The 13,978-nt window shown below is 41.2% G+C and overlaps 1 protein-coding gene across 3 annotated transcripts; it reads right to left on the reverse strand.

The window, feature by feature from the left end:
- Window positions 1-4,958: 4,958 nt before the first annotated feature.
- On the reverse strand, window positions 4,959-13,577 carry ark2n (arkadia (rnf111) N-terminal like PKA signaling regulator 2n). Of its 3 annotated transcripts, XM_054612437.1 has the most exons (5): window positions 13,359-13,577; window positions 11,692-12,585; window positions 6,168-6,338; window positions 5,549-5,663; window positions 4,959-5,448 (listed from the first exon to the last, which is right to left on the reverse strand). In XM_054612437.1, exons 2-5 carry the CDS (start codon window positions 12,518-12,520, stop codon window positions 5,259-5,261), a joined length of 1,305 nt encoding a protein of 434 aa, XP_054468412.1. In that variant the 5' UTR covers window positions 12,521-12,585; window positions 13,359-13,577; the 3' UTR covers window positions 4,959-5,258. The 3 variants fall into 3 exon arrangements, with proteins under 3 accessions (XP_054468412.1, XP_054468415.1, XP_054468414.1); XM_054612440.1 differs by lacking the exon at window positions 6,168-6,338; XM_054612439.1 differs by lacking the exons at window positions 4,959-5,448; window positions 5,549-5,663; window positions 6,168-6,338 and adding an exon at window positions 9,033-9,906.
- Window positions 13,578-13,978: the final 401 nt, after the last annotated feature.

A 13,978-nucleotide genomic window follows, 5' to 3' on the forward strand; every position in this document is an offset into this window, starting at 1 on the left:
CCCTCCGGCTTTGACACTCTGCTCCACCAATGGGATGAGAGCAGGGGCGGGGACGTCTGTGTTTTGGCCCCGCCCCCCGATGACTGGATCCATCAGCCCACATAAGGTGCTGTTAACTTACTTGGTAGTGCTGGTTTTCTTGTCCCTTCAAATAGACATCTGGTTATATTTCAACCCCCCCCCCCAAGGGAGCAACTTTTAATATTTCTTTATATGTATAATTTGGCATTAATATCACTGAAATGTTTTTTTTTTTTAAAGAATTCAATTATATCCCAGTAGCCTAATCTGTGAAATATTATTCAGAAACTTTCAATCATCTCGGTTTCAGAGGGGAAATGTTGGACTTTTACTCCACTACATTTGATTTGCTAAACATAACTTTTTTTTTTTTTAATTCAGATTTAATGCAGTGCATATCCATGAACCGTATTTATTTTGACATTTAGGCTACTTCTCACTGAGGAGTCATCGTTGTTTTTAGATGATTCACTGGGTCCCACAAGCAGGAACAATAAAATGAAACTATAATTCAATATGCTGTGGTAGTACGTAACAAAGCACATTTACTCAAGTCATTTTCTTGCAGTGCAACTTTGAGTTTCTCCAATTTATGTTTCTTTACACGGCCACTCAACTCCATTCATTTACCAGCCATACTTACCGGTTATCTAGATTCTACAAGCAAAACAAGAAATCAATTTATATAATCTGATCTATTATGTATGATTGAAGGCCTTGCATACCCACACCGGTGTTTTCAAACCACACACAAAGCAACATTACAGTCAAATAAATGTAATTCATTAGACTTCAATGTTACTGTAAAAAAACATCCTCAGTTTAATTCCCCTTCCCTGTAAGCACACTTGACATCTGACCCCTTTCTCAGTCTTAACACGTGTCCGAAGACTACATCGCCCATTTGTAATAGGAGTCTTTAGGTTTTTTTTTTTAAGGACAAGAAAGCACATTAGATGAAATGAAATTATAGTTTAATTGTATTATTGTTCACTTTGGGAGACAATGGATTGGTTGTCCCAGCCAGGACTGCTCAGTGAGATGTGACCAACAAAGACAGCCATCAAGGGAAGCTGATAATCTTCTACAGAAAAACTAATATTCAATTCTCATTATAATTCCTTTTTAAAAACAACCTCTCCCTAAGTTGTACCATTTTCCTGTATAGCAGATATGCTCAAACTCTCTGTGTCTTGAAAATCTTACTGCCTTTAGTGTTAAGCCTGAAGGGTGAAGGAACAGATGGGCATGGGGAGGCTGAGGGGGTCACAAAACTCTTAGTCCCATATGTCCTCTTCTTCCAGTTCCCACCATCTAATCTTTAAAGCCTGCAGTGCCACACAAAGAGCCTTTCACAATGCTTTACTATCACTGCAGGTCAAACTACGGCAAGCAGTTTGCTCTACTCACAAATAACAGGCCTTTTTGATACTGTCAAACTCTCATTTAATACTATACAACTTTTATAACTCGTACTATGAAAGTGCGATGTTTGATTTTCTTAAAACCTTTTTGTCCTCGACTCACATTGCCTAATTTCTATATTTTTTTTAGAGCTGCAACTAACAGTTATTATTATTGATTCCAAGAGTTTAGTCTATGTAATGTAAAAACAGATTGAAAATAAGAATACGCATCAGACCCCAAGTTGACATCTTCAAATGTCTTGTTTAGTTTCACAAAAAGCCCCAGACTTAAAGTTGATATGTGACGATATGAAATATTTGCCAAAGAAAAGCAGCAAATTCAGTTTATTTCATTATTATTGCTTGAAAATATACTTCAAGAGTTTAATCAATAGTAGTTCTGTCGATCAATTAGTCAATAAAAGATCCAAGTATTTAACATTTGCGTTTTTACTTATCTTTAACAGAAAAGATTTGGAATTTTTTTTTTTTTTATGAGGGAAAACAAGTAAAACTTTGTTTTTTCTCACTATTAATTAGTAGTAGTCACGTTCACTTTGTTTGTTGGTGTGCAGTAGTCATTACCAAGGGAGCTGTCATTTTGAATAAACTTGGAATAGCACCTGTACAACACAGAATTTAAAGCTGCATCACTCAGGCTGAGAAGACATCTGCAAGAGGAAGGATACTTATTTCTGGCTTTTGAGAGTGAGCCAGCACACTCGCTGCTCTGTGAGGCCACCACTGCCCTGTAAAAATTAGCATACAGCTGATGTTCTGCCCCCGAGGGTGAAAAGAGCTGGCTGGAGAGCTTTGGTTTCACGAGCAGGGCCCCGAAGACTGCATTGCTCCACTCCCTCATTGTCCTCTTCTTGTGAACTCCATATGTCCCCCTAGCGGCAGGTGTCGCAGAATGACCTCTGACCCGGCATGCCACTTTTGTGGGCGAGGGTGACGTTGTATTGTTCACGGCGAGGCAGTTGTCTAGACTCTTTGGCAGCAGGATAAAAGGAAAAACAATGAGATGCGTCATTAAGTTTCACACCTATGATGGCAATTATTCTCACTGGTACACACAAGAATACACTTTTTGAAAGGCAGGACTTTGGGCTTTAGATTCATTTAATTGTGCGCTGCCATTATATTTCAATTTGAGGGAGATGTTTTTGAAGTTGTATTTAAGTAAAATTGTTTGCTGATGTTGTAGTAAAAGTTAAAATGTAACAAATGCCAATGTGTTCAGCTCATAGACTTCAGTACCAATTATACTACTTTTGGCAGCCATTTTTACAAGTAGACAACATATCCTGCTTGGAAAAGAAACTAGTGTTTTCTAAAGACAAGGAAATAAAACTGCTGTACAAGAGGCTCATTAAATAACGCTATATTTATTTAGTTTTAAAATAGTTTCCTTTTGTTCTACAGACATAATTTCAAGGTAGTCAAGGACTTGCAGAAGCAACAAAATAAACCCCTTTTTTTTGTTAATTTAAAATACTGACAGTAAAATAAAACATAACAGAAGAGCAAAGCTAAATAACTGGTAATGAGGATAATATCTGACTTGAGGTTAAAGATGTGACCAAACATGCGATGTGCAACCACAGTCGAGCACCATTGCCCTAGTTTGTCTAGCAACCCTCTATCACTAGACGTGAGTCTTACCAACATTTAATAAGAATCCTAAGGAACTAAAATGGGTTTTGCGAGCAGAAGTGGTCTGGTAAAACGAATTGTCACTACAGTGGTAGCTGCATATAGTGGAAACAACTGGCCAGAGGAAAACAAAAAAAATATCACATTATACTAAACTGTATTCTGAGTTTGAAACAGAGTTCAAGTCATCCCATTTCACAACAAATGCATTGACTTCCAAATGAAAATATTTAGACTTACAGAGCAAAAAAAAAAAAAAAATGGAAGCAAATTTAAAATCCAGAAATGAAACAAACTGTTGAAAAACAAAATATATTCCATTCAGACTTTGGTTTAGTTCCTTTTTATATTTAGGATTTTCCCTTTCCTTCTGTGACCAGCAGAAGTAAAATAATTTGATTCTACAATTCTTACACTTAACAGTGTAAGTAGATGTGGTTCAATATGAAATAAAATAAATCTCAAGTGTGTAGAACAGTGTGTGAAGTTGGATCATGGCTAAAAATGTAGCAGTGTGGCTGCAGTACTGCATGAAGACAAAATAAGACCACAAGGAAAGACAGCAAGCAGCCCCTGAGGATCAGGGTAAACAGTTCATACAGTAAAAGTTTCTACTATAAACGCCCAAACATGTGGGTACAAACTCCACACCACTTAAAGTTTTTTTTAATTTTATTTGTGTGCTAGATTCACATCTATTATTAAAATATTTATTGTTGAGATAGCAAAATCCACTGCTTTTGTAAGGTAAAAGAATAAGCTTTGTAGGTTTTCTAAAATAAAATAGTGCACTTTTCAAGGCATTCAGGCCATCTTGCTTTGCAGTATTCAGTGGAAGATATATTTCTTCAGTTGTTATATAAAGGGGGTCCCCAGAGGTTTAAAGGTGTCCACTCAAGAAGACAAGCACGCAGACAGTAAGTGCAGCCAGTCCGCACCGCAGGGTCAAACATTCACTGATAACTGCGTCACCTGGGACACTCTCAGACTCTGTGGCTTCAAAACTAAAATATAAATGTAAGAGATATACAGCATTTCTATTGCCTTTATACCACCACGTTTAGAAGCGCTGTGGTCGTATTGTGTAGTGACTTGGTATTTTTTCCTTCTAAACTGTGAAGTTTAACCAGTTGGTTTCTGTGTTTTCACAAAAAAGGAAAAAAAAACAAAAAAAAAAACTTATTGTAATATGTTAGAAGCAGAAAAAAACCCTGGATTTAAATCAAGACATTTGCTGAAATACACATATTCTCCTTCTGGTGAAAAGCTGATTCTAGAGGAGAGGATGGATACCACTCATGATTAAAGGTGGTATCAATCTCCTCGTCTGACCTTTCGGCAAGAAAGCGAATGAGCGCAATGTGTAAAAAATAAAATAAAATGTGTAACTATTCATTTGAGATAAACCAAAACTCATCCCGACTGCAACGGAGCACAATTCTTACCTATGCTGGACAAAGTATAGCGAAACAATGCAGACTGGACTAAATGCAAAACCAGTGGCGAGACTTTTGAAAACGTAATTGACCCTGGACCGGTGCAAAGCAAACTTGGTGCTCCACTGTACAACAGAACGTGTACCAGCTGCCGTTTAAGCCTCAACCACAGGTGACTACAGACGAATATGCTTAATCTACAAATGTGCCGTTCAGAGTCTGTAGTGAAGCAGGTCGACGGCCGTGATGCGATACTGACCTGCTCTCAAGCAGCAACTTGACGTTTCTCACTATACAGCCTGCAAGCGCACAACACAAAATAACCTAAATCTGTCAGCTAAGGGGTAACTGAGGTATTACATGAAGGTAGGATATTGCTATCATTAACAGATAAATCAGCCTTACGTACTTTTCCACCTGCACTTGAAGTGCTGTGCCATTTTTTTTTTTTTTTTTTTTTTTTTTTATTTTGTTTTTTATTACAACTAAATTCAGATCGGGGACTCACGTCAGTAGAATGGCTTTGATACATATGATTGTTTGACAGTAAGTGTAAAAACAAAAACGGTGCTCCAGAGCGGGAAGAGCCCACGAGCGGTTACAGGCGAGGCCGCAACTATAGGAGGGATTTCAGCCGTAACAAGGAGGCAAGGCGAGAGGGATGAGGAGGAGTGAGAGAGAGAGAGGGAGAGGGAGGGAGAAGGAGGGAGAAATGAGGAGTCTTCAGTGTACAAGTTGCTTAAAGTAGGTATTTGTGTCCGGCGTCCTCGTCCAGGGTGAGGTCCACCACTTCAGGCGGGGACACCCAGTTGGGCTGAGGGGAAACAGTAGTCCAGAGCTGTGGTTGATTTGTGCTGTTTAACTGCTCCACTGAGTTCTCCTTCCAGGTGGACAGACTCTTTATTACTCCTCCGCATGGGTGGGCGCATCTGGATTTAGAAACAAAAGAATTTGGAAAAAGTTGAATTAGTTTGTAAAAATAAAAAAAGTAAGGAAATTTACAAATTTAAAGATGATAAAAGTCTTTACCTTGTTTTCTCCTGCACGCCGACTATTTCCACCTCGCTGTCAGAGGAGGCAATGTTAATCTTGCCCTTGTTGCGTTGAGAACTTTCCTTGTGCGACAGCTCTGACTCCACGTGGCCTGAAACAAACGGGAGGAACAGAGTCACACATTGTGAAAGAGGACCAGAGCATTAGTGAGCTTCAGGCCCTGCTGATGCATAAAAAAAACAAAAGACTGCAGCTGCTTTGACACAGACAAGAACAAAACAATGATGAATCTGACACTTGTGTTTGAAAAGCTGACTGGATGGCGTGGCGCGACACACTGGGACAAAACAGAAATTGTGGACTTCATATTCATGTTTTGACAATGCCGGCTAGTCAGATACAAAAGGTCAATTATTCCGTCTTGAAGCAAAACAGCGAGAGTTTCTTTTTTCTTTTTGTTTCATAGCACCCAATGCAAGCCAGTGGCGTGTGGGATGAAGGCAGTAATACGTCAGAAGGCGTCCTGCTGGGATTAATCAGACCATTTCCCCACATAGCAAGTTGCTCATTGATGACACCCATGCCTCCTAAATGTCCCGTCTTCACTGAGAGGAGTGGAAAGTGTCAGTTTGGATTCAGCGGGTTTGTAACTGACCTGAGATCGAGCACAGAGCTCTTATACACCCAGAGTGAGCTGCCATATCCCGGCCTCTGTGTGTTTTTAGCTCATGCTTTATCACCGTGGGCCGGACTGTCTCCACACTCATACTCTCCTGGTTAGAATCAGTGTCTGAAATATCATAGTGACCCACTACTGGAAGCGCGTCTGCAGAAAACAAAGAAAACACTTCATTATTCAAATCATGCTTTGGAATCGTAGTAGGAGTGTTTGTATCAGACTGGACACTGATCCGTAGTCCGATAGTGAAATGAAACATTTGGGCTTTTTAGTGCTAGTTCTGCTGTAAAAAAAAACTATTAAAGTTAAACTATTAGAGAAACGTCCCGAAATTGTGAAGAAGATGATCACTTTTCAAAAGCTACACTAGCGAGGCTTTTATATTCTAAAGAGTGAATAAATAAACCTTTAGCATTTTTTTTTTCTCCATTTATTGCTTTCAAAATAACAGCCATTCACATATAAACTACACAAGAATACAGTCATTACAAAACACTTCAAAATTATCTTACTCAGTCAATGAAATGTAGTGGGGTAATAACTGCCAAACAACAGAAGAATAACCGTGGAAGAGCGGGAACATGTATCTTTGTTCTACCCTGTTAAAGGAGTCCCTGGGAGAGAAACGCGCACACACTGCTATCATCCACCTGTGTGTGTGTCTGTGTGTGTGTGTGTGTGTGTGTGTGAGGGGGTTTGTCTGGACAGCATGCACTATGAGAGAACACTGCCTATGAATAGCTGATTGGGCAGAAATAGGCAGGTACCAGGGTTCCCAGCGAAACCGAGGGCATTCCAATGTAAAGGCCATGTATTAAAGATAGAAAAAGGAGTAATGTAAACCAGGATAGTCTCTTTGGTAAACGATGGACTGTCCTTAGTGTTGATTTTAATGCACACGGTTTGTGATTGTATGAGGCTCCCCTTACCATGTTGACAAAACGGCTGATTTAAAGGGTTTGTTTCAGATTTAACAAATGCAGGTCAGCAGTTGTCGGATTCGTTTAAACCCAAATGTAAGTAATTATGCACCACGAACCAAAAAAAAACAAAACAAAAAACACCAATATTCACACAATTTGAAACAAAACAATTAGGCCAAGAGAAAAACAACCAAATAGATAAAATGTTCAGTCAGTCACCATTTATCAGCATAAGCAAAGCGATACCTTGCACACATGCTGCTGATGAAAACCAATTTGGCCATTGCACATTCTATATACTAATATAACCACATGCAAACAGGTGGGGAAACGATGCCTCCAGCCTTCTTTGTAAAACTGACGTAGGGCTACATGTACACGTAGAGAAAATGTAACACTTTTTTTTTTTTCTTTTTTTTAAACATCCTAACTACAAATATGATTACGCCAAAGATTCCTTCATCAGTGTCAGTGAAGGTTAGATAGTGTTAAGAACTGTGACCATATGGTCTTCTACATTAGTAAAAGTAGTTTGAGGAGAGTGTTGAGGGGGGAGTGTTTCCACCTCAAAAGACCACAGGATCTGAACCAAAGAAGGCCACTTGATTGCTCAGATCAGTCTGTTTTTTTAGGTTGTTTTTTTTAAGGAAATCAGTAAACATTGCCATGCACCACACTGCAGCTGTATTACTGCCGTATATCTGTTAGTTTGATGCCTGGGTTTTCAGTTTGAAGTCAAGCTGCGGAAAACGCGCGGCGCCTCGTGGAGACAAAGGCCAAGCAGGCAGACCAGTGCAAATAGAAAATAAACTACCGTATTTTCCGCACTATAGGGCGCACTGGATTATAAGGCGCACTGTCAATGAATGGTCTATTTTCGATCTTTTTTCATATATAAGGCGCACCGGACTATAAGGCGCATTAAGCGAAACAAAACAGTCAGTCAGTCAAACTTCCTCCACTTCCGTACCATTGATTCATTAATGTTGAATTCTCTCGCAGCTGCTCTATTCCCATGTTCTCCTGCGTGACTGACAGCCTTGAGTGTTCAGTCCGCGTCGTAAGCGTGTCTCTTGACAGGTGCCATGTGGGGTCCTTATACACACACACACACTGTAATATTATGGTGAAGCACAGTGTGTATTACTCCGCGACGCTCCTGACTACGGTGGCCGTGATGCTGCTGCGGTGCGGCTTTGTAGTTTACCAAAGTCGTACACAAAGTCACCTGTTGACAGAGCGCCGTGTACCACACAAAACCGCTTCGAGGTCAGTAAGCACAACCAGAATTAATCCATATATAAGGCGCACTGTCACTGGCTTTTAAGTGCGCCTTATAGTGCGGAAAATACGGTAGGCGAATATTATAAGAGTGGGCTCTTGATGCTGCAGCTAATAGCCACAACATAGGAACCCATGTCTTATCTGATGTCCATAATCTATACATAGGCTACTAAAAATAAACATTGGGAGTCGTTCCTCCCTCACTAGTTTCTTGTTACTGCACAAAGGCAGCAATAGCAGCAAATGCAACAGGAACACAAACCTTACAAAATGTAAACGCATCTAATCTAATTAAGTCATAGGATTTTTAAAAAGCAAGAATTGTGTGGTTAAGTATATTGTGTTTATATTTTTTTTTAGGCAAATCTATATTGTTATGTAAATGTTTTGATGTTAGTAAAGCTTTACCACCAAAAAAAATAATAAAAAAAATCCAAAGACCCTGAACCATTTAGAAGCAAAGTGCAAACATAGTTCAGGAGAAAGGAGGGTAATGTAGAGTGTTGAACTGCATTTCTAAAACAGATAGTACTATGATGCTCTAGCTATCATTCCCAGCAGGAAGTCAGAATGACAAGGCACATGCTATTAAGCAGCAGCCCCCCCCCCGATTCTAGCACTGTCGTGATGGCTGCCCAGGTGCTGTAATGCACAGTCTGAATGAATGACATAATCAGCTTCTGCATGTTTGTGTGTGTGTGTGTGTGTACAGCTGGTACACAAAAACAAACGAGCCAAAAGATAAGCAATAGAATAAGAGCCCTGACTCGACAGTCTACCGAGCTGTGCCCCGTGTCTGTGTGTCAGAGATGCTGCAGAAATCAAACAGGTGAGTTGAATTATTCTTAATGTCAAATCTCACAGTGATTCAGTGCCAGCGGCTAAACCGGGCCTCGGGTCTGCAGAGTCAAGCTCCAGCTCGGGGCCCCCGGCTGCTCTTTATGTTGTATCTGTTCAGTGACCTCGCATCGTTTTACCTATTGGTACCCATTGCCGTGCTTTCTGCATCAACTAGTTCTACACTTGGTAAGATCAAAAGTATGTAAGTGAAATCTAAACATTCAAGAAACTAGGGTCTGGAACACCTAGATTTCCATTCTGATTGACCACTTCAGGTAGGATGTTGTTGTTGTTGTTGTTGTTGTTTAAAGGAGTGGAGGTGAGACTGTTGTTCTCTCTTGCCAACATGTAGGCAGCCATAGTCTCTGAAGACTCTGACGATGGCAAAAAGGAACTGGGTGGGGAGGGGCGCATCCCCTGGGAGCGATGCTGCTGCCCCTCTAGGGCATCACTTGAGCGTTTGGACGAGTCGTTGTCTGAGTCGAGGTGTGCAAGCTTTTCCATCCAGACGCGGAAGCGCTCCTCGGTCTGACGCTGCATCACAGCAAATCGCGTCATGGCCTCCTCCAGAACACTGCCGATGCCGTTCCTGTCCCACGAACTGGTGTCCAGCAGCCCAGAGATCTGGGCGCCCACTCTGGATCTCTCCGATGCACGTCTGAAGCCAGCTTTAAAGACATTGAGGCCAAGCCATAAGAAAATACAGTAGCACTTTCATGCTTCGGAGGTGGACTTTTTGTATTAAAGAGAAAAAAAAAAATGACAGTTTGTTTTTTGGTTACGTGCAGATCGACTCTTTCATGCTGATGGACTACATCATGCAGTTGAAGCACTCAAATCTGTGTGCGGGATGTAAAAAAAATGGTTGAAAACATTTCATGTAGTACGGATCCCTACAAGAGAGAGAACTGGATGTCCCGGGCGACTGATTTAGTGACCGTGGTTTGAAAAATGTGTTGATTAGAGAGACTTTGAGGTAAAAAAAACAACACCCATTTATTAAATTATAAATGAAGGGCAACAGATATGTTTAACTATACTTTCTTCTAAAACTTTGTAAAATATGCGGTCGGGTAAGTATGAGCCTAAATAGGCACTGTGCAGTGCTGCTGAACAAAAACCTTATACTAAATAAACCTGTTCCACTCTGGAAACACACAAATTAACTAAACAATAATTATTTTCAACACACCACCAGCTTAATTCTGACTTTAACAAAAAAGAAAACCAGTCTATACCAAAACCAACCCAAAATGTTATATTCTAGGAAATGCAATCACAGTGAAAAGATCATCCTAAAGTAAATGAAGAGACTTCAACAGCAGCCGCAGCAGCAGCAGGAGCAGCAGCAGCAGCAGGCCTGTAAATACCACCCAGCTAGTACTTGGTTATAGAGAACTCAACTCACCGAAGAGATTTCTACAATCAGGAAACGTCAGTCAGAGCTTTATAAGCATTCATATTTTCTAGGCGATGACACAAGAGCCATGTGACCAGTCAAAGGAGCTACAGAACTCACTATAGAGAAGAGAACCACCTTTTTGCAAGACAAAGTGGGGAGTATGACAGACCTAAGGAATATTTAAAAGCTGCAGAAAAGCAGGATATTCTAAATACCTAGTAGCTACAGTGCTACAGACATTCACTAAATATAAAATTGTTTAAACCCACTTTTAAGCATTCTGATCAAATGGAACATTAAATATGATTTAGTCCACACTTGCAGGTATTAAGACTATATTTCTACCAGCACACCGATGCTTAACAGCAACTGCAGAGGCTTGCAACTCAGACTAACAGTGTGATCATACACCATTCATTGTCTATTTACAGCAAAGGCTGAAGATATAAATGGCCCAGAATTGAATTGCAGAGCTAGCAATATGGGTTAGATTATCAGAACTCCGTTGATATCAGTCCATGAGTTGAATAATGTCCACTCGACTTCCACAGCATGCAAACGATGAGACACAGTTCTAAAACATTCATCGTAATACTAGAAGTGACTGAGCATTGGCCCTCCTAAACACAGACACAGTCTAACTATCCAACAACATGGTGAATGAAGAGAGATGAGTGAGAAAACACGACAAAAATAAAGTGATTTGATAAATAAATCATAAACAAAGCAGTGCTTACACAGATCTGTTATTATAAAGGCTTTCTGCAGCCCCGTTACATGTTCTTATTACTATATGTGGCAGGTGAACACTTTGATTTGGCTTGCCTGAAAATTTTACATCATGCAGGCAGCCTATTATTGTCACGCTCTATGTTAGACTCTGATTGCTGAGTAAACTTGATTGTAATACACTGTAGGCACATATGTTTTTTTTTCTATCCTTATGTGTGAGTGTTTAACAGTGGATATCTACTGTTACACTGTACTACTACACGGTGGTGGTGGTAGAAGTACTTTGCTGTAAGCATGTGGTGTGAACATCAGTTGTTACCTGTAATATCTGTCTTGATTGTCTTGCTACCTCCTGAAGTGTCGTCATCCTCGTCCTCAGATGAGCTGGTGCTGGAGTCACACGTGAGCTCGCTGTCACTCGTACTGCTGTCCTGCAGCAGGTTATACTTCTTCCGGGCCGCCGCCTCGCGTTTTTGCCTCAGCAAACGCATTCGCTCCTTGTGTTTCTGGCTACGGTGACCTTTCACTTTCGCCAGCTTGCCATTGGTTTGTTTTTCCTGCCCTCCAGCCGCTACCAAGGTTGGCTGGCAACGGTTCTTCTTTGCAGCCATCGCATTGGGCATCGTCTCGCTCTCTGAACGTGACCGCCGGGACTTCCTCCCCCCTGTGGACGTAGCTGACGATTGCCTTCCCGCTGTCTGCCCGGGATCGTTTGCAGCTTCCATGTTGCCCTCTTGATCTTTTCCCATGGGAGGAGCAGCACCTTCTTCCCCTGAGGAGAGTGTGTCTGAGTCAGCGAGGTGGCCGCTGGATGAGGGGGAGAGCATGCAGGGGTTTGAGGAGTCGCTCTCGTAGATATGACCAGATGTGGGCTTGTCGCTCCCTGTAGAGGCATGCTGGGACTCCGGGGAGTCTCGGCGGAGCTCTTTCATCAGGCATGGCATGGAGAGGAGACTCTGCTCACCCTCCGTGTTCAGGGGGCTGTCTCCGTCCTTTTCCCTCGGCGGCGAGCTGGTACTGGTGGTGGCCTCTGATTTTAGATGCTCGTCCTGAGCTGAGCCCGTGGCTGACTGTGCTTCATCAAGGCACTCTGGTGGGCACTCAGCATCCACAAATTCCTCTGCCTTGTCCGAGTCGGCCATCTTCATGTTAGTTGAGCCCAGAGCCCAAAGGTCCAGCAAACATGGACCAATGTGCCTGGAAAGGAGCTCACCTGGTGGAAGAAAAACATCACTCATTCAATATCACAGTACTGCAATACAAATACACTGTGCAATAGTTATAATAGTTTCTGTCTGTATATATAATATTTCAGTTACTGTGGATTCTTTACTGTTTTTTTATTGCTCATTTGCTTATTCATAATACTTATTTTTTTATTTTTTTACTATGTCTCTTGTTTGCACTATCCTCTATGTCTGTAAATTAGTAAAGGATTATCTTATCTTATCTCTTAAATTCTGTGTGCATCTGTGCTGGAAGCATAGGCAATAATTAAGGGCATTATAAAGAGTGTGGCCATGCAGAAATATTTTCTATTAAACATGTAGATCTCCAGTCAAAACGGTGTTAAAACACACTCTGCACATGTTGTACTCTTTTCAACATGTTCAATAACAACTGACTGTGCACACACACAAAAACAACAAATAATCTGAATGAATTGCATGCAACAATTGAGCCAAAATGAATGACTTTAATGTTAGTGAGCTGGGTCTGCTGCTAACAGGAGCTAGCACACACGGGGCTATGATCCAGGCGCTACTTTTAGCTGCGTAGGGAGCTAACCTCGAGCATAACCTCACTCCCTGCACACTTGGCGAGGAGGAGACAAAGTTATTGGAAAGCGTGCATGTTGCAGGACAGCTGCCTAACATGATCCTATAAATGGAAGCTGTATCCAAGCCACCCAGGGGCGTAACAAGCAGGATCATGTCAGATGCTAGCTAAATGCTAACGCTGTCGGCTGCGCTGGTTGCAACTCACCGCGGCGCTTAGTTGTAATCTTCTGTTTCCAGCGCCAGACTTTTCAGCATTTTCGGTATTTTTTTTTTTTGCAGCTTCTTTGATTTCGTGAGCTGCTAAATATACTTTACTTTCTTCACAAGTTGGGGTTATTTGAAGGTGTTTTTTTTTGGCGCAGTGCGCTCGCACCTTTTGCGAGCCCAGTTAGCAGTTAGCGGTTAGCTGTGTGTTTATTTTAAAATGTCTCCATCAGCCGATCGTCTCTCACAAAGATACATGCGCCACTTCCGGTTTTCACCTAAAGGTCGAGCGCCCCTGTCGGTCGGGCGGTAGTACTACAGGAAGGGTTGGTACTGCAGGAGAGGACGGGTCAGATAGTAAATCATGCCTCAAATATTTACTTTACAATGTGTGAATTTAAAACTGAAGTAAAGAAAACTGTCTATGTTGTGTGTTTGTTATTTAAACAAGGTGGTCCAACAAAAAAATATACTAATGAACTGTAATGTATGAGGCAATTTGCTGATATCAGCTGCTTAAATGTGAAAATATGTTTTTTTAAGATAAGATAAAATAAGATAAAATAATCCTTTATTAGTCCCGCAGCGGGGAAATTTACAGGATTACAGCAGCATAGGGTA

This window comes from Anoplopoma fimbria, chromosome 14 (genome assembly GCF_027596085.1).
Source record: "Anoplopoma fimbria isolate UVic2021 breed Golden Eagle Sablefish chromosome 14, Afim_UVic_2022, whole genome shotgun sequence".
NCBI lineage: Eukaryota > Metazoa > Chordata > Actinopteri > Perciformes > Anoplopomatidae > Anoplopoma > Anoplopoma fimbria.

Bases quoted from the DNA above. Each gene is read 5' to 3' on its own strand.
- ark2n (XM_054612437.1), bottom strand. From the start codon at position 12,520: ATGAAGATGGCCGACTCGGACAAGGCAGAGGAATTTGTGGATGCTGAG. The intron at 6,339-11,691 runs GTAACAACTGAT...TGTTTTCTGCAG, and splicing joins AATCAAGACAGATATTACAG to ACGCGCTTCCAGTAGTGGGT. The intron at 5,664-6,167 runs GTCAGTTACAAA...CGTTTGTTTCAG, and splicing joins AGCTCTGTGCTCGATCTCAG to GCCACGTGGAGTCAGAGCTG.